We start from the raw sequence: 27,672 nt of genomic DNA, 5'->3' as shown, positions 1-27,672 counted from the left end.
GGTACCCTTATGGCATCCAGACCGACAGATTAACTTTTGCTTTTGTATTCAAAAACGTGATCCGACTGACATTTTTGTCTGTAAATGAACCCAGACAAATGACCCCTTTTGCATGGTTTTGACCACATGGCTGTTCTTAGATTAATTTCATGCAAACATTTGCAAATATACTTTTTAGGGTCTCAGCTGTGTATGGAGAAGTGTATGTTTTAAATACACCTGCATTTATATACTAGATACATCTAGACTGATATATAAAATAAATAAGTAAAAAGAAAGTAAAAGTAAATTATTATTTTTAAAATTTTTTTTGCAATGGCATATTATTCAAATTAAAATAACATAACATAAAGGAAAATAAAAAAATAAAAAAAAAATACAAAGATGGAATTAAATTAACAGCCTTGTAAAAGCCCATGGTTCTGACAGCTTTTCGGCTTGTGAGTCCGTTTAAAGTTTCAAAATAAGTTTTTATTTCCAGCCTTAAAATGAAAAATGTTTGGTTTCTTTTCAGACCACTTTACATTTATGGATGTGAAACTTTCCAAATAAAATAAAAAGATTTGAAAATAAAAATGACATTTCTCCATTTTATTTTCTCATAAAAAAATTAGAACATATTTTTTCTGTATATTAATTTTTATCCATAATAATAATAATAATAATAATAATAATAATAATAATAATTTTAAATCATTTCACTAAACTCGATTCTCGTGACGTCATGACGCACTGATTTCCGTAGGCACAAACCCCGCCCACCGGTGAGCGCGCACACATTCCCATTGTCCAAGATGGCGGCGTAGGTGTAGCGTATATACGATGCCTATGTTTTTATCGCGTTTTTACCCGCGTTATTATTTTCCACGCTGCTCGAGTAACGTTAGTTTGCGGTGCGAACGCGCGTTCCGCTTTCTCCGTTAGACATCTTGATGTGCGACGCGCTGAAAACCGCGGACTTTGTTGTGCATCCAGTCTGCGTTGTGTTTGGCTCGGGAAAAGTTTGAGCATCCGAAAATGAAGCGTCAGGCCGAGCGGGACTCCAGTCCGAGCAGAGCTCTCGCGAAACGTCTTCGGGAAAGAGAACGAGACCGTGATGGGAGCCGGAGGGAAGATACAGCGGCGGTTAATCAGCCGCCGCTCGCGCTGCTGCTCGCCGAGAGTCGGAGCTACCAGAAGCAGCAGCGCGCGCGAAGCCGCAGCGGTGAACGCGAGAAGCCCCGAGCGCGGGAAGAGCGAGCAGGCCTCCTCCCGCGGCCTCCGTCCGTCATCCCGAAAAGCAAAGCCCCCGTCTTGGACCCGCTCGGTAGCAGCAGAGGCGCAAGCGGACTGGAATACAAAACCTTGCTTATTAGTAACCTGGGCTCGCAGCTTACCGACGAGCACGTGGAGGACGGTTTGTTTCACGAGTTCAAGAAGTTCGGAGACGTCAGTGTTAAGCTCTCGCACACGCCCGAATTGGGCCGGATCGCCTACGTGAATTTCCGGCAGCCGGAGAGCGCGCGCGAGGCGCGACACGCCAAGGCCAGGCTCGTGCTGTACGACCGAGCGCTCAAAATCGAGCCCATGTACGTGCGTCGTCGCAGCCTCACACCGCCTGACGTCGCCTACGTGCCTCTGCATGGCTCGTATCCCTATAGGCAACGCTCTCTGTCTCCTGGAGCGAGCGCAGTTCGGGATGTGAGAACTAGAAATTATGTGGATAGTATTAGTCTGCGGGAACGAGAGCGCGTGTTGGACTATTACAGTGCTTTGGAAGAGCGAAGCCGTGCCTATGTGTACCCCCTGCCCGAGGACGATTTAATGCCCGAGGACGACCAGCGTGCCACCAGGAACCTGTTCATCGGCAACCTAGACCACAACGTGTCTGAGGCAGAGCTGCGTCAAGGGTTTGACAAGTATGGCATTATTGAGGAGATTGTCATCAAGCGGCCTGCTCGTGGACAAGGCTGCGGCTACGGGTTCATCAAGTTCCAGAACCTGGACATGGCGCACAGAGCCAAAGTAGCCATGCAGGGCCGTGTGTTCGGTGGAAACCAGGTAAAGATTGGATATGGCAAGGCCAACCCCACCACTCGCCTCTGGGTGGGCGGTTTGGGCCCAAACACCTCACTGGCTGCTTTGGCACGGGAGTTTGACCGTTTTGGCAGCATTCGCACAATTGATTATATGAAAGGGGACAACTTTGCTTACATCCATTATGAGAGCCTGGATGCAGCCCAAGCAGCATGTGCCCAGATGCGAGGTTTTCCTCTGGGTGGCCGTAGGTTACGCGTCGACTTTGCCAAAGCAGAGGAGACCCGGTCCTACCCACAGCAGTACCCACCACCCATCCCACTGCCCTCACATTATGATATTCTAGCTGAAGGCTTTGGTCGCCATCGGAGCCTGGAGAGGGAACTTAGAGCGCGAGCCCGCTCACCTTCTCATCCTCTTTATGCAGAAAGGGAACGAGAAAGAGGGCTTCCCGAACGAGACTGGAGTCCTCCAAAGGGTACGGAGCGGAGGAGTAACCCAGAAGCGTTTGGTCGTACGAGAGCACGCAGTCGTAGCAGAGAGCGCTGGGCAAAAGGCTGGGAGGAAAGGCGCAAGCGCCGGAGCCGAACACGGAGTCGGAGTCTCAGTCCTGGTGAGCAGTCTGAGGAAAGAGGGCGGTCTAAGGTGCGAGCTGTTCCTCCAAGGACACCAGACGACAGCCCTGAACGAACTCGCGGCCGCCTCCCCGACTCCACTTCCGATCCGCAAGACCATACGCCCGACAGCAGTCGCCATTCAAGCGATGAGCGACCGACTGCGAAAGCTGGAGATCCCGAGCGCAACCATTGCAAAACTGACACAGAGCCAGACTCACACTCTGAAAAACCCAAAAGTGAACCCAAGAAGCCCAGCACGCTCTCAGAATATGCTCAGACCCTCAGCCGAGTGTGGCATGGCTCCCTCATCCTGAAAAACAGTTGCTTTCCCACTAGCATGCATCTCCTGGACGGAGGAGCCAACTTCTTCCTCTCACTTCTGAAGGACCAGACAAACAGCGGAAAGATCACACAGCTCAAGATCGCTCAGCGGCTGCGGCTCGACCAACCCAAGCTGGATGAAGTGAGTCGCCGCATCAGGCTCGGTGGCGCTGACGGTTACACCGTCCTCCTGGCCGTACAGGGACCCATGGATCGGGACTCGCCCCCACCTGATGGACTACAGAAACGCTTCCTTCGCAACCTGGTGACCTACCTCAGGAGCAAACAAGCAGCTGGGGTTATTGGTCTGCCTCTGGGCGGATCGAAAGAACGAGAGACAGGAGGGATGCTTTACGCGTTCCCTCCATGTGACTTCTCCCAGCAATACCTCCAGACTGTTCTCAAAACTTTGGGCAAATTAGAGGAGGAACATCTTGTTGTGGTGGTGGTTAAAGACTCAACTCAACCCTAAACATTGTGATCCATTGTTTTGTTTTTCTTTTGTAAACACAAGTGTACATTTTTAAAACTCCATACTTTTACAGATAAACAGGTTTTGTCGATGGATTAAGCTTGATTCCTTTTCCACAAATTCACCATCCTTAAAGTTCTCTTTACACACCTTCAAAGCAACTTACCTTTTTTATATTTGAGAAATTTGACTGGTGGCTGTTTTTTAATTTTATTTTTTTTATAAATCATCTTTTAGGTAATGATTTGCACCACAGTTTTGAAGTGTTTTCTGATCTTGAATGCAATGTTGCAGGATTTCCTCCAGTGAGCTAATGTGATGGAGTCTATTCAACATAAAGTGAAGACTAGGTATGAGTTGTTGAATTTTTATAACCCTTCCCCCCCCCCCCCCTTCTCAGTAGCTTCTTTTCGGCTGTGCAATTTAATAGAAAACTTCATGTTTTGTTATCGATGACTGACCGTGTTTTGATTTTAATATGCTATTATGCACATTACAGGGAAGAGGGACATTTGTCATTACAGGCATCTACCTCTTGAATGGTTTAGATTGTTTTGTTATGTTTTCCAGCACAATATGGTCGGTAAGATTTCTGACAAACGCACCCAGCATTAAAAGACAATGTTCGAGTTTGAATTGTAAACATCAACACTATTTTGGGGGAATAGTCTAAACACTAAGTCTTGTGCACCAGTGTCACAATAGTGCAGAATGTTGTTGCTTGTTTTTAAATTTCTCTCTCTACAGCTCAGTGAAGCCATGGCAAGCTATTTTAATGTTTTTTTTTTTTTGTTTGTTTTTTTTAAGCAAAAAAAAAGTAAGCTGAAATTACAGTCAAACACTGTTAACAGTTTTGTGAAGGGACTACAGACATTCAACACTACTTCATTTGCTTGTTGACTGAAAACCCATCAAAACACATTCCTCAGCGGTCCTCAGACACTCCACTCGTTCTCCCGATTGCAGCTTTTTTCTTTTCTTTTTTTCCCCCTTCATTTTTTTTTCACCACATGTTCAACGATGTATGTTATGTATGGGAAAAAAACTGTAAGTAAACATTTCAAAAGTCTTGTTTTTAATTCTGTCTCAGCTCTCCTGCTTTGATTCCCGAACTTTGACTTTGAATCATAAACCCTGAGCTTAAAGGCAATTCTGCATCACGTCTCCATAGCTACCTCGGCGCATCCTTTCTTTAAGATCATAACGCCAAGGTCCGCCGTAACCAGGCAACCATGCTCAAGCAGGTCAGATGAACAGGAAGTCAGATTGAAATGTGTAGATCATTTTACACTGCTTTTATTTTGAATGCTCGTGGTCACTAGATGGCAGCGTGGTTCCACACTGGACCTCAGATTCACTTCAGTCCTGCTCTTGGAGCGGCAAGTCGCTTCAGGGGATGAAGGCAGCAGAGCAAATTAAGCACAGATCTAACGATCTTATATTATTAAGCTGCAAGGAATTAACATTTGACACTTGAATCTTCATCTCAGTTCGTGTGTTGGGAATGTATTACCCATGATGCTCACTTCACAGCAATTTTTTTTACAAATTTCTTTTTATTATTAGGCAGTGCTGGGTATTGAATGTGACTTAGCTTCAGGATTCAAATAAAGACTATTTAAAGGCTTTGACTGAGGTCAAAATTATACATGTCTACACAAGGTGACTGAAAACTTTTATAAAAAAGATTTTATTCTTTTTTTAACTTTTACCCAGTATAAAAAAAAATCAGCCAGGAGGTTTAGAAATACTGGGATTAAATGAAGCAATAATTATATAAAGGAAGTATTTTAACAAATAAAAATTGTTAAAAATGCATCTAAATGCTAATTTATAGTCACTGCCTTTATATATATATATATATATATATATATATATATATATATATATACACACACACACACACACACGTGTGTGTGTATATATGTGTGTGTATATATATATATATATAGAGAGAGAGAGAGAGAGAGAGAGAGAGAGAGAATGTTTTTATGAATTGAATCTATTCTAGTTTGGTCATGCTGTCTGACGTTTGATCTATTGGTTCTCAGTGTGGTGTCTAATACAAGTAAATAAAATTGTACTGTAGCTGAACATTATGATTTTATGCCAGACATGTTGCACAATCATATTTATTGCAGTTTGGGTTTATTCACTGAGCGATCATTGTTTTAACATGCAGACCAAGATGATGTTTAACTGCCATTCTAGCTCTTTTACAAAATTCTACCTTCAGCAGTTTTATATCATGTTTGTTTTATGGAAAAGAGATGAAAATTGTGCAACACTCAAAATGTCACTTCCTGTTAATTCAACTTATCATTCACCTTCAGTGCCACAGCTGTCTAATAACACAAAAAAAGAAAAACATTGAAGTGAGCTGTAACATTTGATGGTTTTAATATGATAGTATTTAATTTGATGGCTCGTTTCTTAATCTTTAGTACTTTTGCATGGCTAAAAATGACAATTAAATGAATACACAGCAGTCTGAGAGCACTAGAGAAAATGCTTCTGTTTTGCATCGTTTCTTATTTAACACACCGGTTTTCATTACACATTTTATTACCGACAACAGCTTGAGTGAAAAATGGAATCTTTGAAATATTTACTTTCTTCTTTCTTACTATCTGGTTGGCCTCATTTAAGCTTAAATGACCATGTATACTTGATCTCCATCTAAAACTTAATTAGGGAAAAGCTGATCTTATGTACAAAGCGGTAAACCTGATTAATATCATTTACAGCATTTAGCAGACACCCTTATCCAGAGCGACATACTTTTTTTTTTTATATCACACTGCTTGCTTACATTTGAACAAATGTATGTGTGTGTGTGTGTATATATGTATGTATATATATATATATATATATATATATATATATATATATATATATATATATATATATATATATATATACACATATATATATGTATATATATATACATATATATACATATATATTGTGTGTGTATGTATATAAATTGGTTTATTTCTCATTTTAAATGGAAGAAAATTGAAACCAAACAAAAAACACGTCTCCCACCTCAGGTGTGGGGTTTGATACGCACCCCTGTGCTTTAGGAGATTCCTCCAGGTTCTGTGGTTCTCCCTCTGTCCAAAAACATGAGCTGTAGGCTGATTGGCATCTCTAAACTGTCTACAGTGTGCCAATGTGTATGAATGTGTGATTGTGCTTTAAATTGGATTGGCACACTGTCTAGCATGTCCCCCGGCTTGTGCCCCGAATCTCCTGGGATAGACTCCAGGTTCCACATGACCTTACGTAAGATGGAAGAACGGTACAGAAATTTAAAGTGATATGGGAAAAAAATCCCAGATTTCGAATGTAGTCTATATGCATATATACAATAAGTATTATTATGGAAGTATTATGATTAATATACACAAAGCTTCAGTACATAATTAAAGACATCATGGTTAATTGACTAGATTAGTAGTAAGTGGAAGGGTGAAGAACTGAAAATGTTTGTTGTCTTGTTACACTGCGCTACACTAATACTGTTTAAGCTGCAAATCACATGCATCCTTAACAAGAAAAGACTTTTTTCCTTTCTTTGTATGAGCAGATTAGAAGCTAAATAAGTATTTTTATTGTGTATTTTTTGACCCGTGGGAACAAAACGTCGAAAAAAAAATAACAATCTTTAATAGTTTTGCGATAATTAGGCCAAGTGGAAAACCCTGAGTGTGTTGTTCTTCATTATTTTTGGAGTTTTGGAGTGAAAGCTAAGATATTTACTGTTCTGTTCTCCTCATGAGATCCTAATGAAGCACACTAGTTGCCAGATGATGAGCTGTCAGTCTCCTGGTGTGATTCAATTGCACTTCATCTTTTTTCCACAGAACTAAGGAATGTTTAACAGTAGCGAAAGCCCATTCTGTAATATTAGACGAATATGTTAATAAATATTTTAAAGCTGAACGTGAACCCGCTGGGTGTCGGATCCTCCAGACCTGTCTTGCCGTCTCGTCTCAGCTTCACGCTTAGTGAAGAGTGACAGGTTGATGAATAGAGTGCACTACTTTCATCTGAGGAGACAGGTAATTCTAGCGAAGCTTAATTTGGCATTAGTTTAATAAATGAAGTTTACTGTGGATGAAACGCTCAACTGTGGATGTTTTTCATTCACATAAATAGACAAAAAAGACTTAATTTACAGAAGAATTAATCACCATCTTAGAGAGAGAAACTGAATTCTGCTGTGATGATCCATCAAAACTCTTCAGGTTTAGGTTTGTCACTGAAAAACACTGATGTTTTAGCTAAATAATTTCTCTTTCAGTCTGTCTTGTTAGGATTCAGTGTGGAGTCAGGAGTCAGTGTGTTTTGTTGAGACATTTCTTCTTTGTACAGGTACTTACTCCAAGAATAATTTTTTACTTTAAAAGGATTGTAGAAATTCTCTAGGACTGAATTCAGTTTTTTTTCTGATAGGCCATGAGATGGAATTTTTTGTCAAGAACGCATGATCTTGGCCTTTGCTGCTTAAAGACTAGGTTTTTTTTCTAGTAGACTTTTTCCCTCATGAAATGTAGAGTAAATTAATTTAAAGTATTCATTTTTATTCCTATTCCATTTTAATATATTTTAGAACATGGACAGTACTGTGTATAATTGTGCTAATAAAATTTGACACTTTTTCTATCTGTTTATGAAAATAAAATGCTGCAAAAAAGGTTGCTCTTGATTTTTGTTAGAACGCCAGTTATTATGAGTGCATAAAAAAATAACCCATTGCTGCTTTTAGACTTATTATTGCGTGTATTTTTCTGTGTTTTGTTCAATATTTCTTTGCAACTCACTCACTCATTAACCCAATTGATCTGCGATTTCAGTTTAAAGCTTAAGAGCACCACAGTCCACAAAAACGTGTGGCAACTGCAACATAGCACATATCACTGGCTTTCTGTGGAGATCTAATGCTGTAATCTGTCGTACTGTCTGTCGTCATTTCCCATTGTTACAGTATAAACCAGTGCTTCGGCTTTGAAATACAAAATCATATTTGTATGGCCAGTCCCTTGTTTCTGTGTGATTTCATGTCAAGTCAAGAAGCTTTTGTTGTCATTTCAACCATATATAGCTGACGCAGTACATAGTGAAATGAAACATTTCTCCAGGACCATGGTGCTACATAAAACAACATAAAGATACTTAAAACAACACAGAGCTAAGGACTTAAAGTAACTTGTCTTAGCCACATGAAGTGCATCGTGTGCAACCTGGTACAAACAGTGCGAGACAAAAGATAAACCTACAGGACAAAATACAAAATAGTGCCAATCGGTGTGCGCACTGTGCATAAAACAGTACAATGTTTATAACGAAGAGGGTTCAAGTTTAAGTGATTTGTGACTAGTATAAGTAGGTCACTCACTCACTCATTTTCTACCGCTTATCCGAACTATTCTCGGGTCACGGGGAGCCTGTGCCTATTTCAGGTGTCATCGGGCATCAAGGCAGGATACACCCTGGACGGAGTGCCAACCCATCACAGGGCACACACACACACTCTCATTCACTCACACAATCACACACTACGGGCAATTTTCCAGAGATGCCAATCAACCTACCATGCATGTCTTTGGACCGGGGGAGGAAACCGGAGTACCCGGAGGAAACCCCCTGAGGCACGGGGAGAACATGCAAACTCCACACACACAAGGCGGAGGCGGGAATCGAACCCCCAACCCTGGAGGTGTGAGGCGAACGTGTTAACCACTAAGCCACCGTGCCCCCCATAAGTAGGTCAATGTTGTGAAAATTATCCCTTGTGATTTTATTGCATTAGTAACATTGAGCTGAACAAAATGAAATTCAAATCTGCACTCGAAAAGCCGTTAAGTCATTCACAACACAACAGCTACGTCAAGTAAAATCTATTTTTATAACCACTTTAAAAAAATTACATAAAGGGAAACGTGTACGATCCATTTTGCCATTTTATTCGGATGGTTTATGCGTGTTTTTACGAGAGGACTGATGATGTAGATGTTAGAATTCAGAGGCTGCAGTAGATTCATCCCAAAACCCACACACCTGTTTCAGCTAATTAAAGCCTTTAATAGCCTCAGAGTATAAGAGTCAGGTGTGCTGGAGCTAAACTCTAAGTAATGCTTACGTTTCCTCACAGTCTATAAAGAACCTGATATCAAATCCTACACATTTTTTTTTAAAACTGCTTTTAACAATTAAGTGTCAGATATCGACTATATTGACGATGGACAATAATTTAACCACTTAAACACTGGGAAAAGTCCATTCCTATAACATTATATCTGGAACATTGACATTGTGGCTGTATCAGTATGCTATAAAACAAGCCAGCATGAAACAGAGTTACTGTTACTACCCCAGTGTTCCTATCTCTGCTTGTCTGTAAGCATTTTTGCCTATTAATCCGCAGCGATGTGACAGCAAACATGAAATGATTTTATTAATTAAACTTGTGTACACAGTATACCAATTCACTAGCAAGGGAGCTGATTAAGACACACCCTCTGTCTGCTAGGATGCTTGTTAGCAATGTCAAGAAAACTCTAAACTCTTTTCCTTTTGATTTCCTCATGTTGTTGATTGTCTGCTTGGATACACCCAGGAGTCAGATTGGAAAACTAAGGAACATTATGAGTCCCAGAAACCACAGAACTCGAGTGTATGCCTAGAGCAAGGAGACAGAGGAAAGGGTGCAATCACTTGGTTATGAGTACGAAAGGAAGATGTGTGTGTGTGTGTGTATGTATGTATGTATGTACAGTATGTGTGTGTGTGTGTGTGTGTGTATGTATATAGACTTAAAAATTTTTTTGAGTGAAAAATCATTCCGAACATTTTCATTCATACTTGTATATAATCGCCAATCTTACTCAAGATATTCATTCATTCATCTTCTACCGCTTATCCGAACTACCTCGGGTCACGGGGAGCCTGTGCCTATCTCAGGCGTCATTGGGCATCAAGGCAGGATACACCCTGGACGGAGTGCCAACCCATCGCAGGGCACACACACACTCATTCACTCACACAATCACACACTAGGGACAATTTTCCAGAGATGCCAATCAACCTACCATGCATGTCTTTGGACTGGGGGAGGAAACCGGAGTACCCGGAGGAAACCCCCGTGGCACGGGGAGAACATGTAAACTCCACACACACAAGGCGGAGGCGGGAATCGAACCCTGACCCTGGAGGTGTGAGGCGAACGTGCTAACCACTAAGCCACCGTGCCCCCCACTCAAGATATTAAAATTGTTTAATGCTGAAAATAGTTTGGCATGCATTTTTTTAATGGATTGTTTGAGTATAATTTTAAAGCATGTTGCTTTGCTGAGGCAGCATTTCTCTGTGACCTGCATATGTCTGATTGACTTAGTGCACGCTACTGCACCTGCACAACACCGTCACAGTGTTTCAACCTGAACAAACTGCATTTTATCACAGAGTTTTCTTCAGCCGAACATCAAAAAAATCCTGTTTTAACCAGTCCAGAACCTCACAGCCAATTAATCACTGAATAGAAAAACAGGGTTGAATAATTAGCTACGGGTAAGGAACCATCTGTCAACTTGGGTATCACATTTTGTCGTTCCTATACGACAAGCGCCAAAATCTTATCAACATAACATTGGCGATGTTGTCCTTATCATACCGTGCATCTCATTACCTTATTGTTTTTGTGCTTTCCGTCATCCCTGATAGATGGTGCACCAGCTGGTGGTCCCATAGGAATGGCTGGCTGTGTGTGTGTGTGTGTGTGTGTGTGTGTGTCTGTGTGTGTGTGTGTGTGCGCATGTGAGAGAGCACGTATGTGAGTGTATGTGCATGCAGAAGTTCCCGCTAGCAGCCCATCGACCCAGAGCACTCAATGGAAGCCAGTCTGTTGCTCTTAAAGCTCAGGAAATGGAAAGCAAAAGTAATGAAATATTAATGTGGAATGGTGAGGGGTTCCAGTGAAATCCATTAAAGAGGGGGGAAAAAATCAATTGAATGCTGCCCTGTGCCACAAGAGAAGGGAACCGGATCTGGACACACCAGCCCACACTTATCTCCTCTTACTTCCATGTCGATCGTAAAACGAACAAGCCTAGAGCACCCATTAGCGTCGGCCATCCCGAGTGTAGCGTTTTAGTCTAGTACCAGTGCTCCCCAATGCAACTTATGAAGATGCTGCTGTTAAAAAAAACCTGCCTAAACTTATGCAATAGTGGCATCGTGTGTAGTTTTGCTGACGCTCATCTTGAAAATAGAAATTGTGTGTTTCCTCATGATACGTGCAAATTTAGCTCGTTATTTTTGGAACTTCCAGGTACGTATACCTCCGGGCTTGGCAACACCTCAGGTTTTGAATGTAACCGAAGTTAGGCTTTTCCCTGAAATCAAATTCTTTGTACCCTAAAACGCCATGACCTCTATTTTAAATCTTAAATTACATTAGTTATTAAAAAACTGAATCAGTTTATGCAGTAACATGTAATCAGGATAGATGTGGCAGCCTGAGAATCTCAACACAAGCATTTCCATCTCTTCATTCGACTGCTCTCTGTTGGTCTTAACATCTCAAAGATGAGAGTTATCATAGCTAAATCGTATAAGCTTACCATCTTGGGTTACTAAGTGAAGCACTGAGAGTAGCTCAGTCACGTCAAGGATAACGATGTAGAGCCATGAGATTGATTGAGTGACTGGTCAGGTATGGCTGTGTCGGGTTTGAGGTATGTTATAGTGCGTGAGGATGAGAGGTGCTGCATCTGTCTGAAGGTCATTGATGACTGTACTATAATAAAAACAGTCCAGAGAAGGAGGAAATATCTCAAAAAACGTGCATCACATACGTTAAATATTAAATGCATAAGACTATATAATGTGCAAAAGTGAGTTGCCAAAAAAACAGCGGTTATATACAGTACAAAGGAGCATTGTTCACTAGGTGGATTTATATGCAACAGTCATGCAATGGAATAAATAACTATATAACGTAGTTTATGGAATATAGATAGAAATACTCTGAAAAGTGTGTGTATGTATGCCTGTGTGCGCACACGACTGCATTTCAGAGCATATCTATCTATCTATCTATCTATCTATCTATCTATCTATCTATCTATCTATCTATTTATCGTGTGTGTATGCATGTATGCATGCAAAATGGCTGACACACATATAGCCTCCAATTATTCTTTGTAGCATCCTATCCTCAGAAATTAACAGCAAAACCTCATTTAGTGCAATACCAATATATATACTGGGGGCAGTGCAGCTCCATGTCACTGTGTCTGCAACTGTAGAAACAAACTATTGGCTGTGTCTCAAATGGCATACATGCATACATACATACATGCATACAATTCTAGATCATTTTTAAGTAACAGATTTTTTTATGTATTACTTAACTACTAAAAAGGTCTGTTTTATACCAGTTCTAGGTTTTCTAGCTAGTAAATACTTTTGAATGGAAGGTTAGTTATGTGGTAGCTTGTGTTGGCCTAGTGATTTAGGCTTTATGTGAGTTTGAATTCTAGGTCCACTGAATAGACATCAAGTAGTCATTGATCTTGCAAGAAAACTATGCACATATTATAGCGAGTGAAATGACATCATGACGTTATTGACCGTAGTAGTCCAACGTTCAGTAATTGATCAACGTTTAGGAATTATGCCTTACTTATTTGTAGCTACATACTGAATAAACCTTTGACGTATGCAAAATACTGAAATTGATGCAAGTTCTTACAAAATTTGTTTCATCCAGAAACCTAGTGGGTTCTTTGGTTTGTTCCCCAGAAGGAACCACAAGAACTAGATACTGTTTACCATAAATTCTTCACTGACTCTTTTCTTTTAGCTTCGAAGTCTATTTTATTCCTTATGTTACTAGTATCAAATCCAAAATCCAAAAAGGACTCCAAAATCCTCTGTTGGATCCTTTAGCAAAATCTTTAAACTTCAACTTTGGATGAGGATTCATATAATTACAATAGTACATGCGACATAAAGTAATAATGCCTCTTGTGCTGCTTTGTTGGTGCCTGACAACTCTGCTTCCAAGAAGGCTTTAGTGCAAAGGCAGCCCAAATACCCAAAGCTGGATGGATGATGTCAACAGTGGCTCTGTGGAGCCCGAGCATTACGACATGTCTGGCATGACGGCAGCTGAACGGCTTTGGGGTCTCAGTGCGTATTGTGACATACCTACATAACATTCAAAGCAATGTTACATGCCTACAAAATAAAGCTCCTTATTGCAGAGAGGCACATTGTAAGAGCGGCACCTCGCTAAAACCACAGGAGGGCTGTTGTCACAAAAGCTCAAGCAGCTCAATCCTATGCAGTATTATACTATAAATGAGTCCTGTTTTGCTTTCATTATAAAAGATGGTCTTCTAGTAATAGTTGCCTTGGTTTTGGGAGCCATTGTCACAAATGAGAATGAAAACTCACAAGCGAGTGAATGAGGGGAAACAGGTTGGGATTGAAGTGGACAATTTTAGACTCTTCAGGAAAAAAAACGTATTCATTTAGAATATTATCAATGCATTTTACAAACAATTCTTAAAGATTTATAGTTGGGGCTAAGTAGTTACAATGCCGTATAGCAGTTATTTATAAAACCCTGTTGTTGTTTTTTAAACTATATTATAATATACATGGGGTGCATGGTGCCTTGGTCATTAGCATATTTGTTTCACAGCTCCATGGGTTGGGGATTTGATTCCTGCCTCCACTCTCTCCATGTTTCTGTGTTTTCCTCTGTGGTTTCCTCTCATGTACTCTTGGTTCCTCACCAGCCCAAAGACATGATTTGTAGGATGAATAGCATATCTAAATTATCCATAGTGTGTGAATGTGCGTTTGCAATTGTCCCTCGCAATGAATCCCCACCTTGTGTCTTCTGAGATGGGCTCCAGGTCCCCTGTGACCCTGTGTAGGGTAAGCAGTACAGACAATGGATGGTACTGAACAAAAAAAAAAAATCCAGATTATTCTGTCCGTGTCTGTGTGAATGTTTTGGCATCCCGAAGGTGTATCCGTACATCATACACAGTGGTTGGGTTCTGGATTCACCACAATCCTGACTGGGATGAAGTACTTACTGAATATAAATGAATGAAATCCAGGTTCTAGATGTACACACCTCCATAATACCCATAATGCTTGTCAAACATACACATACATGTGTACACTATCTTCCTCTGTGCAGCACAGAGTGCACTTGCAGGTTAGAACATGATTGGTCATTATAATTTATGATGGAATAAAACTGTCACATGTACAACACTACAAAGAGTTTTATATATAAGACGTTGAAGAATCATTGCAACTTTTTTACAGTCTGAACTCAAATTTCTCGCATAGCAATAACTTTTGTCTTTATTATTGTCTAAGTTGGCAGTGTATGTTTAAGAACCCGTTTTTGAATCACGAACCAATGGCATTTATTCGTCAGAGTCGATCGAAACAAGCTCCTGTCCACTAGAACCTTATTTACATGTAATAAATGTATGTATTTTTACTGTCATATACATCTAATTTACATGAACCACACCCTAATTTGTGCAGTTGTTGTGGCAGGAAACCAAAAAGACGAAAGCATTCAGCAGACTATAGTTATCTGAGGAAAGATGTAAATGGAGCAGAATAAAATATCGTTGATATGGATGGTATAAAACCTGTATAGTAAAATATAACACCTTCACCTGAAAAAAAGGATTAGACCTATTTGATTTGTTTTTGCTTGAATTCTTTCTTGTTTTTTAGGTCAAAAATCAGGTCTAAAAAAAAAAAGAGCACTTACTAGGTTCAGCAGCAAATATTCAAATTTGTAGCTCTTATTTATTTATTTATTTATTTATTTATTTTATTTTATTTTTTTTATTTAACTTAAACTTAAAATTTTAACTTTAATTATGACTATTTAATTAGACTTTTTAGGATTTCAACTGAATTGAACTGATTTGTTTTATGTCAAGTTTTATACTGTATACATTTACATACATGTTTTTATTTTTCTGTCAACAAATTCTGCAAGCAAATAAATCAAACACTGAAAGACCAATTCCCAATATTAATAAAATTGGAACAAAGCAAGGGGGCACGGTGGCTTAGTGGTTAGCACGTTCGCCTCACACCTCCAGGGTCGGGGTTCGATTCCCGCCTCCACCTTGTGTGTGTGGAGTTTGCATGTTCTCCCCGTGCCTCAGGGGTTTCCTCCGGGTACTCTGGTTTCCTCCCCTGGTCCAAAGACATGCATGGTAGGTTGATTGGCATCTCTGGAAAATTGTCCCTAGTGTGTGTGTGTGTGTGCCCTGCGATGGGTTGGCACTCCGTCCAGGGTGTATCCTGCCTTGATGCCCAATGACGCCTGAGATAGGCACAGGCTCCCCGTGACCCAAGGTAGTTCGGATAAGCGGTAGAAGATGAATGAATGAATGGAACAAAGCAATGTCTTTATAATTGCAATAGATGTGTGAGCTTCTCTTCTTCCATACTTCGCTGAAGATTCCACCTGCCCAAACTCTGACACTAAAACCGTATCCATACCTCCATTTAGGATGAAGTCCTTAAGTGTGGAATTGAGATTATTTTGTTGCTATTACATAGAGATTAGTACTATACATAATATATGATGAAAATCCTTATATTTAAATTATTGAACTCCAAATCAAATGTCTTTTTCATGGTGTTAAAATATATACGATGGTAGAATTGCTGATTTATTTACCAGCTTTACATATCCTTCAGATGACTAACACCAGCGGTGTCTTTACAGTGTATCGTGTACAGTTATTACAGTATAGCACTTTGCCGTCATTAAAAACGAGAACTGAAAGTCACCCACCAGGAGGCCATCTGTTCAACAGCAGGTGGTCTGTCATAAAGTATAATCTTAGTAACTCTCAGAACTTAAACTTACAGAAGAGAAGAAATGGGGCCATCAGAGATTTCATCATTTAGCAGAAAAAATTACATTAACAACATTTGTGAAGATGATCACAAAATGATTTTTACAAATGTGGAATCGGGTTGTTTTTGGTTTTCGGAAATATTTTATAGTTGAAGTGGAAATAACATTGTGTTCACATACTACGCATTTCTAAACATTTACAATATTAGCATTTTTACAAAGCATGAATGAATGCATTCTCAACATCAACAGTTTAAGTGATGTTCAACAAATGTTTACTCCGTGTCAATAGTATTTAATATTTGTTTTGATTATTGTCAAACACTAATAGTTGTTTCTTTATATAAAACCACATCATTTACACAATTAGCATACATTTAATTGTACATTTTAGAATATGTTGCTAGTTAATGAAATGCATTACTCCATATTAATGAAACACAGTGGAAATGTTGCTAGTTATTGAAACACATTACACATTACGCTGCCAGTTATTGAAACTCACAGTATTTAATATAAATGTTGCTAGTTAATGAAACACTTTACACTCTGTTGCTAGTTATTTACATTTTAATTACTTGGTGTGTTGGTTAATGGTAATATAGAATACCGGCGTTTGTGTTAATGTAAATTTGGAAAGTAATAGTAATTAAATATATAATTTATAGGACAATGTTTGATCACACACTAATAGTTCTCTATTACTAGTTAAAAACGTTGTTACTGAGTTAATCATAATTTCCTCATTACCCTAATGTTTGCTAACTTGCTCGAATTTGTTTGTGTTTATATAGTAAGTGTGACTTTAGTAGCATCGGTCTAATGCTAACTAGGAATTTTAGCCAAAAGTTAGCCAAAATTTGAATGCTGGTTATAATCCCACATGTAATGTGCTTGTTTGCTAGCTTGCTTGAACTTTCATGGTGCTGTTTGTTTGTTTTATGTTTATATATGGCTATAGCCTAACATTATCAGCAGCTTTGTACAACATGTGAATAATTTTAAGGCCATATCAATAATATAATGTAAGCGTTACCTTAATGCTAGCCAGAAGAATTGGAAACCTAGCCACTGTATTAAATCGCATAATGTACTAGTCAACTTAATGCTAGTATATGGTTTAACACATATATTCAACCCTAAAATGTGTTGTGTTGTTCATGTGAACCGAAAGGCAAGGTGAGTTCCTTCAACGCATCTTTCGATCCATTAATTGAGCACAATTTTCACAGTTTTTGTCAAATCCTACCCTGAAGGCAGAGCCTACTAAATGGCAGATGGCACCAGGTGGCTTTCTTTTCAATGATCTCATCCTGTGATTATCTTCATCTTTCAGGGAGAGATCTGATCCCATGGGAGGCTAAAACAGGACACTTCAGAAGCCTTTGATATGAGGTAAGAAGTTCTATCTTGTGAAACGTCACCAAAATTGTGGTTGTGTTTTTTTTTTTCTTTTGAGAAAGAGATGGGGGGATGTGCAGAGGCAGGGAGGCACAGGGGGGAGGTTGAATGTTTCTACACAGAAATGTCACTCCGTCTTCTCCTCTGTGGTTAAAACTGAAGCTGCAGTCAGTCAGCATCGCTTCTTACAAATTCATTGCACACACAGTGTTGGGAGGAATAAAAAAAACAAAACAAAACAGCAGCAGTAGCAGTAGACTGAATAATTGAAAGAAGAGCTTGCAGTGCATGTGACGTATTAAAATAAAAAGAATGCTGGGAGTACGATGTATAGCCTAATCACATCACCAGCATGCGCCATTGCCACACAATTCCTGTAAAGCATCCGTCGTACTCGCTGTTGCGATGGGTGAATGTGTATCTGACTCCTTTTACAGTGCTACTGTGAGAGATAGTAAAATGCTAATGCTCTGCCGTGTTGGGCGTGTTGCTTTTTACCGGAGGCCATCATGTCAAATCTGAACACGAGGCAGAGCCGCTTATAGATTTACTGTCATCCTCTTGAGAGACACAAATATGACCGAGAGCTACTCCAGGGAATAAAAACTCAGTACTTATACACACCGGAGTGCATGAAGAATTTTCAGTAAATGATTTTCTAATATATTGGATTTGCCTTCCAACCAAGAATAATATCTATCTAGTGATAGAACTGGAACAGTTGAATATTAGCATTTGAATCCAACATTCTGGCCCTTGAGCAAGATATTCAATTGCTTTGCTATATATTTGGATCAGGTTACACATCTGGACTAAATAAAAACAACAGATAAATGAATGCAGAGTACAAAAACAAATTCGAATGCAGACCTTTAACACAGAATTGTTGTGTTGATGTATACTCATTATTCAGACAATAAACATAGATCTTGGGAATCATTAAAAGTTTATACCACAGTGCTGCTGAATTCTCAGTTGTTGAAGGGTTCGATCTCAGTCACTTAGTATAAAACCAGCACAAAGAGAGCATCAATTGTCCATCATATCTGGGGGAAAATCAATGCACTTCAAGTTATAATACAAATAACATCTCCTTCTGTTTTTTTTCTTTTCTCTTTTTCCCCTATTCACAAAAATGTTGAGATCCTATGTATTTGCACTTCCATTTTTTTTCTATTCTCATGTCCAGCTCAGGGGGGCACGGTGGCTTAGTGGTTATCACGTTCGCCTCACACCTCCAGGGTCGGGGTTCGATTCCCACCTCCGCCTTGTGCGTGTGGAGTTTGCATGTTCTCCCCGTGCCTCGGGGGCTTCCTCCAGGTACTCCGGTTTCCTCCCCTGATCCAAAGACATGGCAATCAACATAGGTCCGTAGTGTGTAATTGTGTGAGTGAATGAGAGTGTGTGTGTGTGTGCCCTGTGATGGGTTGGCACTCCGTCCAGGGTGTATCCTGCCTTGATGCCTGATGACGCCTGAGATAGGCACAGGCTCCCCGTGACCCGAGGTAGTTCGGATAAGCGGTAGAAGATGAATGAATGAATGAATGAATGAATGTCCAGCTCATCAGAATAGACGATCATTTGGTAAAACTTTACTTAAGTGAAGTTAGTTAATCCATTTAAATACTTCCTACAAATTGAGGCATTGAGTATTACAGTATACACAAGCTGTGTACTTCATATTGTGTTGCTTAGCTAACAATTACTGATCCAACTGAACCAACCTCAGGCTCTGAAGGGTTAACTCTCAGTGTCGGTCCCAAGTGTTTTTTGTGTCCTATTATCTGACGAAGATGCCCTAATGATAGACCTGTGATTAAAGGAAACTGCAAACGTTCTACTTACGTTGCCGATCTGTTGCATCCTGGTTTGTGCAGAAAATCAGCTCATGGAAACATTGCTGTTTGCCCAGTGATGTTTTGTTTAGGTTTATTCGGTGATATTAGTGTATTTGTAGCTACTTGTGTAATCAATGCACTTCAAATTAGAAGTTACAAGATCAAGTATTTATCATGTCACATGTTTAATTCCAATGTTTTCTTCTATGTACAGACACTTTATTGTTAGTCATTTTGAAGTCAATTTTTTGTTAGTTTATTGTTAGTCATTTTGAAGACAATTCATTGTGCTGTGATGTCAGCAGTTTGCATCTCATTCTTTCATTAGTGGTTTTTTTCCAAGCAGGAAAGCTGATGTGCATGTAAATAGTTTTTTTTTATTCTTTTTTGCAATTTGTTGCTAATGTTCTAACTAAAATCCAGGAATAGAAAAAATAGCACTGGATTTTAGTTGCACATGAAATCAGCTCTGAGATTTTTTTATTTTTTTTCCAAGAACAATTTTGAAAAAAAACATTGCCATCGGCCATCGTTGGTCTCACTAAGTCGGCTGCTGGTCAGCATGCGCACTTGAGGATTTTGGATTTTGACACACAAACAATGAATGCATTTATAATGTGTGATTTTCTTTTTTGTTTGTTTTTGTTTCTTTTGCTTGCAGACAAAAAAAAACCCCATTCACATACACAGCTCTCCTGCTCTGAAAAGACCACTGTTGAAAGATCTGACTTAAAAATGTCGAACAATAAAGCATCTGTACACAGAAGAAGTCAACATAATTAAACCAGGTGCACCAGTGCAACAGGAGAAATACTTTCCATCTGAAAGCATCACTACAGCCATGTAATATTGCAGATCTATTCAGGATACTCATGACTGAGCAGAAACCTTGGACTGAAGCATGAATGGCTAAGAGAGTTTATTAATCATGAATGAGTGAAAGTGAAAAAAATCTTATGTAATTTTATATAATCAGGGAGAAAAAAAATGCACAATATTCAAAAGCATAAGTGCAATCGATAAGAAATAATACAAAAAATGTCCAAACTGCCAGGACATCCAACCTTCAGCGATGAATGAATGAGATCACAGCTTTTAGCAGTAGATCATCATTTCTAACAATAGACAGCAGCTTCTTTATTTTATGGTCATTTTCAGCATCCATAATCTCCCTCTTCTCGTCATTCATGAGCCTAAAGGCGAGCCATCAATCACAGCAACACGCTTGCATAAAATGGTAAATTCACTAACATGCCATCCATAACGCAGAAGCCTGCTTTGGAGCTCTCTTCGTCAATCCGTCGTTTTTAATGTGCTCTTTTAGTCTTGCACTGAATTAAAAGCACAGCACAGTCGTCTTTGCACGCTGGCTTGTGCTAAAAATAGAACTGTTCTTGGCACTTGGCAAAATATTTTGCTTCAAAATGTATGACAAACTGCATAATAAGAATAAAAATAATAATAAAAATAATAATAATAAAAAAAAAATAATAAAATAAAATAATAATAAAAAAAATAAAAAAATAAATAAATAATAATAATAATAATAAAGGCCAATTTATGAGGAAAGAAAGCATTTCTGTAAATGTTTTTTGCTCAAACTGCATCTAGTTCTTTATTAATTCTACACAAACTTTCTAATGTGCTTTAGGAAATAACAGTGTGACTTCAACCTAAAGCTGAACGTGGTAACATTTATTAAGGCAGCATTTTGGACACTTAATGTGGTATCAATTATGTGGTCAAAAAATAAATAAATAAACTGAACTAAACTAAACTGGAAAAAAACTTATTTGAATTTTCTTCATTTAAACATTACAGATGTTTATGATCAAATGCTTTCTATATAATGAAAATAAAATGTGTGAAAGTTCAGAAATCCTGACATCCTCATTTAAAATAACAGACGTTTTCATCATGTGCCTGTGTTACTGCATCATAAAACATAACATCCAATCTGTTTACCTCATGAGACGCTTCTAATTTGCATATTTATACATGGTTAGAAATTACAGTATGTTCTGATTGGAAGCCTGCTTGTTGGTTAGCAGTTTGTGATCTCTTGATACTTTTGATTCCTGTCTTTCCTTCAATGCACAATCATGTATGTTTCTTATTTTTTTTTGCTTAATTTCCCCTTTTATTATTTATTTATTTATTTATTTAGGGTCAAAACCCTTCTGGTTTGTTTGCTCTATGGACGGAAAACTCTGCATTATTCAGGACAATGTCGCATTAAGCTACTGCTGTAACACATAATCAGTATCTTTTGAGGATTCTAGCATTTCTACCTCTGACTGTTTTCTTCTTGAGTTTTCCAGTTAAAGTAAAGAGATTTTCTGGATCTAGGTTTCTGTAGTCAACCCAATACAGTCTGCACCTTCTCCTCTGAACTCTACCTTATCAAAAAGCCATTTCCAGCCACAGAACTGCTGCTTACTGGATGTTTTTTGCACCATTTTGCATAGACTGACGTCTGCGTTTCTGAAATTCTCATACAGGCTCACGTGGCTCCGTCACCCACGCCATGGTTAAAGACACTGAGATCACAGTTCTGATCTTTGATGTGTTTGTTTGAACACTAACTGAAGCTCTTGACCCGCATGATGTTCACATCGTGCCGCTGCCTTGAATACCAGGGATGCAGGTGTTCCTAATAAAATGGCTGGTGAGCGTATATAGAAGTAGTTATTACATTCATCAAGCACTGTTCATGTGACCTGTGTGTCGAAGAGAAGGCAGAGCTCAGTTTCACTTTCTCTCTAACATTCCTACCGAACTCTTGTACACTGATTACTTTTTTTTTTTGGCTGAAACTCTGAGCTCTGTTTTTAATCCCAGAACTAACCCCCCAGTTTAGAGGCCTATTCTCTTTCTCCACCACTCGGCTCTTTCCGGTTTACGACTCTGTCGATGGTGCCAGGTCCCATTTATGTTGAGCGGAGGCTCTCGACAGCTGAGAGGCCCACACCGTGTAATTAGCGGCTTCCATTTCGGGCATCCTTTGTCTCTGCCTTGTCTTTAATTGCTGGTAAATTGTAATTATTATTCTAAACATCGCCTAGATGAGGTTATCGCTGGGCTAAGTTGCTCAGTGACTTTTTTAGCTTTTGTCTTGGGACGCTCTTCGAACTTGAGACGGAGGACGTCAGTTACACAGGCACTGGTGGAGCAGAACAAATGGCTCTTCTACTGCAGGCTGCATCGAATGATTGTATATGTAGTCAACTCCAGTGTGTGTTTATGTGACACAGGCAGTATTGCAGGGTTATCATTACACCCCCCTCAGCTTCCTCTACACACACACACACAGACACACACACATACACCCAAGATAACCCCTTCATGCCGCCTGGAAGAATTTGCTTGTGTTTGAGCAGCTGTTGAAGTGTGAGCTTATTCATAGCAGGCTTTCATCTCGGGCGTTGTCGCGTTGTCTTTGTCTATTTTTTTTGTGTCTGCACAGCAGGGCGGTTGGGAGTGTATGCAGGGGATAAAGTTAAAGGAAAAGTTTGGCTATTTAATAAATTGTTTACCTTTCAGCTTTTGTGTTTTTTAATTTTGCATACTAACAGATTTCAGTTCAAAAAATAATAAAAACATATTAATGATGTAATCTTTCAATTTTTTTTTTTTGTTTTTGTTATCCATTTATCAGTCTGGAGTATTTGTAACAGATATTGTACGTGGGTATAAAGGAAAAACGATCAGAACAGAAAGTGTGTCTGAAATTGTGTACCGTGTGGTAACCACTGCATTCGATTCAGTGCCTATTGCAGTCTACTGCATTTGATTCAGTAGCCTACTGCAGTCCATACCCTAGTGCAGTAGCTACCGAATCAAATGCAACAGGCACTGAATCGAATGCAGTCACAACCGAAGCATTCGATTCAGTTGCTACTCCAGTCTGCTGCATTTGATTCAGTAGCTACTGCTCGGCTTTGAGTATTTCCTGACCAACATGCCAGTGTGTAGAATGAATACAATCCTGACATACTACATCTATCATGTTGGTACTGTCCTAATAACATCTCATTTATTTTTTATAAAAATTTGCAACTTGAAACTGTTTTTTCTTTAAACCATTTAAGAAGTTAACAATTTATTCAGTTGTTAAACAAGTATGGCTTAACTAGGCGCAATAACATTTAATTCCTGTTGCACAAACCGCCGACCTGCTGCCTTTTGTCATTTTTGATTGTTGGCTCTTCTGCTTCATTTCAGCAGAAGCTGTAGGTCAGCTGGATATTTCTCACCTACTGTTTTATGAACACTGATCATTCAGACATATTACACTTAGGTGGCTGCTTTTTATAGTAGGATAGCAGGGAAATTCAGACGCAGCTAAAGTTACTATAACAACTTGATGTCAATCCAAACTTCAAAAACTGCAACATTTCAAATATTCTTATTTTTTTTCATAAATTAACAACACATTTCACCTTTTATCCCTTTAACATTGTCTAATGCTGTGGAATGACCATGAAAGAAGTTGGCTCCTGTTATCACTTGCATTATAACTGCTATAAATGACCAATTTTTCTCCAGTCGGTCTTTTTTAATATGACAATAATTTCAGCCTTATAAGAAATCTCTTTTTACTTCTGACCGTTCTAAAGGCTGACTTTAAGGACTCCTTCTAAAAATGCAACCCAATTGTCACCTTCTAGATAATTTCGCCTGAATTTTTCATTATTTTTGTTATTGTATATCAATATTTTATTATTGGGAAAGTTAATATAGACTATTAATCAACATTCTAACCAATTAGAGCATTAAGCAGTTTTGTGTTTATAAAAAACTAAACCACGGGCATGTTACACAAATCAGGAAGGGTTTTTTTCTTTTTGTTTTTTTTTTTAACCGAGAAAAACATGTTGACAAATTAGTAAAAAATGCCAAAGAAAAGGTGATTTTAGTTCTTGTCAAAGTCGCTCTTTTTTCTTTTCTTTTCACATGAGAACACACGTTTCACCCCTAATTCCTTCACACACAGCACAAGACTTAGACCGTGTTAGATTTAGGAACTTTAATTGGGATAACTATGAACAACAAAAGCACCAGAATCAGGTTAATACAGTATGGTTTTATTCATTTGTATGGCATTAATGAATGGAGCAAAATCAAGAGTCACACACACATGTGCCAGGCTCACACCCGGGTGCAAATAAAAAAAAATATATATAAATTAAAAATTTTACAGAAAGTAGTCAAGCAGTTGAACATTTCACACTCAAATTTTGGCCGTAGTGGAATTATCACGTTCAAGTGCAATGTCGCATGTCAGAGAGCAATGCATGTACCGTTTACTTATACAGTATAAAGTGGTGGTTACTTTGTGTTAATGTCTGGAATGAGATAATGGATATAATACAACAAATATATAGAATGTATATGTGTATATATATATATATTTATATATATCTGTGTGTATATATATATATAATGGCACGGTTCATATCTGTGCTCAGCCTCATCGCTCGCTTTTTCGGCAATAGTCCTTTAACCAGGTTTCGGGTTATTCAGGGCTGCCGATGAGGTGTAACACAGGAAACCTCACTGAACCACCGAGAGATGTTTTGCATAGACGCCAAGTTGAATTCATGCAAATGACTATGTGTGGCGTTAGAAGAAATCGTGGAAAAAAAAAAAAACGAGCAACGCATACACCGGGTCGAGATTTACCACATCGAACAGATGAATTGGTGAGGAATCGTGGCCATGTTCTGCCATTATATTCTGGCTTTACAAAAATAAGTGAGTTATATTCATATATTTATTCAAATGAAAACAGTTAAATAAAAGAAGAAAACTTATTCAAGGTCTATGTAATCAAAGGTGAATGAAAACTGTCATGATTACAGAGCTACAGTTGATGCACGTTGATGTCCAGGTCAATGAGTAAAATTAAAATGTTCAGTCCAGTATTGCTTTTGTCTTTGTGTGTGTGTGTGTGTGTGTGTGTGTGTGTGGCCTTTCTATTCTCTCTCAGTGAAAAAGGCCCTAGTCACATCACCTCCGTAAATGAACAGTGAGAATCTGTATATCTGTGAGTGGAGACGGCTGTCGTCATGGAAACCACTTATTGTAAAACAAAACATCCATAATAAATAAAATAAATAACCCATTTTTAAACAAATGTGACAAAACATTAAAAAACAACCAACACAATGCGAGCGTTTAAACCTGTCAACTTCTTAAAAACCTCCCCCTCCCCCCCACCTAGTTTCTTTTAATATATAGTTTAGAGTATTAAAAAAATGAGAAAGTTTGTATACAGAGGCATACACAGATATCGTTGTATAAAAGCTGATACAGAAGTGTTTAGCATCAGTCACCAGTGTCTCATCGTATAAAGTCTTTTGCGGGAATATGTTGTAATCGTTAATAAATAAGAGTGGACAATAGACGGGTATTAGGATCCGGAGAAAATTTGAGGGTAGGAAGAAGCTATGGCTTTAGAGGCTACATCAGCCAGGGAAGAAAAAAACATAAAGAGAATTGTTTTAAATACGCTATTGTCCTAATGTCTTAGTAGAGTCAAGTTCAGGACAAGCTATGTAACAAGCTAAATCAAAACAAAACGAAACAAACAAAAAAAGGGTAAAGTCTCTTTAAACTACATGGCTACAACAGGTAAAAGTAGAGGAGCTCCTCACTTTGCTTTGAACAGACATGAGATTTATTTATTTTTGTCTCTTTCAAGACGAGGGTCAGTACGGAGCAAACTTCTGGCGCTCTGGTTTCTTGATTCCATTGGCTGAAGAGATCTTGGCCGTGTAGGATGCCAGGGTAGCGTGGGCCGGAGCGGCGGCGGCTGTGCCAGCGGGAGCCGAGAGTGTCAGGAAGGGGACGGATTTCATTCCCAGGAGGCTGGAGAGGGGGAGGGCATAGGGGGCGCCCAGGATTGGAGCGTGGGGCAGAGCGCCCATCGCTGCCAGGGCTGCGGCGGAGGACGAGGCAGGGGAGGCGGGCTGGGTGAAGCTCATGTTCAGCTCTACGGGGCTCGACATGGAGGAGGACTGGGCGGTGGATTTGGCGGTCTCTAAACTGTACAAGGAAGGAAGGGAGAGGAAGGGTGGAGAGGAAGAAGTGTCGGGACGGACAGGTGGAGGGACGAGGGAGGGGAAGGGAGCCGGATGGAGAAGGGTTAGAAGGTTAAATAAAAGACATGTTAAAGAAAGAATTCAAAGAAAATAGAAAAAAAATAAAAAAGGAAACAAAAAAGAAAAAAAATCATAAGAGAGGTGTGTTTTGCTGGAGGTTGCAACAGATTATTTGAGGGGGGACCTTGGCACTCATGGGGGAGGTGCTGTTTAATTCGGGGTGATGGCTCGGGTAGGGGCTTAGGGAAAGGAAAAAGAATGATTTTAAATTCATTAGGACTTCCTCGATCCACACTCGGTGGAAAAGACAGCAAATGCATTTGGCAATATGCCATCCATTTCGAATGCAACTGATAATGTGCGTTTGTGGTTTTTGTTATTTTTTGTTCGTTTTTTTTTTTTCACTTTAGGGCATATCCTGAAATTGGGATACCACAAGGTCAACGGGTGATAAAGAAATTGGGTGTGTTCAATATGCAGAACTTTCTGATGCAACACTCTGTAACACTGCATCTTTTGAAGGATGGGTGGCTTCCTCAGCCTGAATTATACGACGTGAATAGAAACAGCAGGATGAAAGCATTTGATTTAATCGACTCATTAATGAAACATTGAACTACAGCAGTGGATTCACTGACTGGCTTAAAATTACTTTCACAAGACTTTTTAACCTTCTCAGAAGTTTACAGCTCAGAAGTTTCCCCTTCCCCTTCACGTGCCTAAGAAGCTACACGGCATACCAAAATTTCCATTCTTAAGTACATTTGAAATAGTCCTTATTCTTCTTTTATGATTTTATTCAACTCTGTGTTGCGTCTTTAGTCATAGCATTATAGATAACTGTTAATTAATAGGTAACTACCATATGTGTTGAGTAGCTATTAATAATAAGTAACTATGTGGTTAGTAGCTAGTATCTAATAGGTAAGTATGTGGTTATTAGCTTGGATTTCAATAGATATTCTTGTAA

General features: G+C 39.2%; 2 protein-coding genes across 6 annotated transcripts in view; one reads left to right on the top strand and one right to left on the bottom strand.

Annotated features, from left to right (window-relative positions):
* Positions 1–766: 766 nt before the first annotated feature.
* On the top strand, positions 767–4,505 carry rbm15b (RNA binding motif protein 15B). The gene is made up of 2 exons (XM_060858170.1): positions 767–3,776; positions 4,234–4,505. The coding sequence occupies exon 1, from the start codon at positions 1,018–1,020 to the stop codon at positions 3,424–3,426; it is 2,409 nt and encodes an 802-aa protein (XP_060714153.1). The 5' UTR covers positions 767–1,017; the 3' UTR covers positions 3,427–3,776; positions 4,234–4,505.
* A 20,105-nt stretch (positions 4,506–24,610) lies between these two features.
* Positions 24,611–27,672, bottom strand: part of pcbp4 (poly(rC) binding protein 4) — a 91,158-nt gene continuing 88,096 nt past the window's right edge. For 4 of the 5 annotated variants that reach the window (XM_060858472.1, XM_060858473.1, XM_060858474.1 and 1 more), the window contains one exon: positions 24,611–26,646. In XM_060858472.1, the coding sequence (XP_060714455.1) occupies positions 26,310–26,646 (337 nt within the window). In that variant the 3' untranslated portion in view covers positions 24,611–26,309. Of the gene's footprint in view, positions 26,942–27,672 lie in introns of all 5 variants that reach the window. The other variant, XM_060858476.1, reaches the window with a different exon arrangement.

This window comes from Tachysurus vachellii, chromosome 22 (genome assembly GCF_030014155.1).
Source record: "Tachysurus vachellii isolate PV-2020 chromosome 22, HZAU_Pvac_v1, whole genome shotgun sequence".
NCBI lineage: Eukaryota > Metazoa > Chordata > Actinopteri > Siluriformes > Bagridae > Tachysurus > Tachysurus vachellii.
This window is presented reverse-complemented; position numbering and strand designations above follow the sequence as displayed.

Bases quoted from the DNA above. Each gene is read 5' to 3' on its own strand.
- rbm15b (XM_060858170.1), top strand. From the start codon at position 1,018: ATGAAGCGTCAGGCCGAGCGGGACTCCAGTCCGAGCAGAGCTCTCGCG.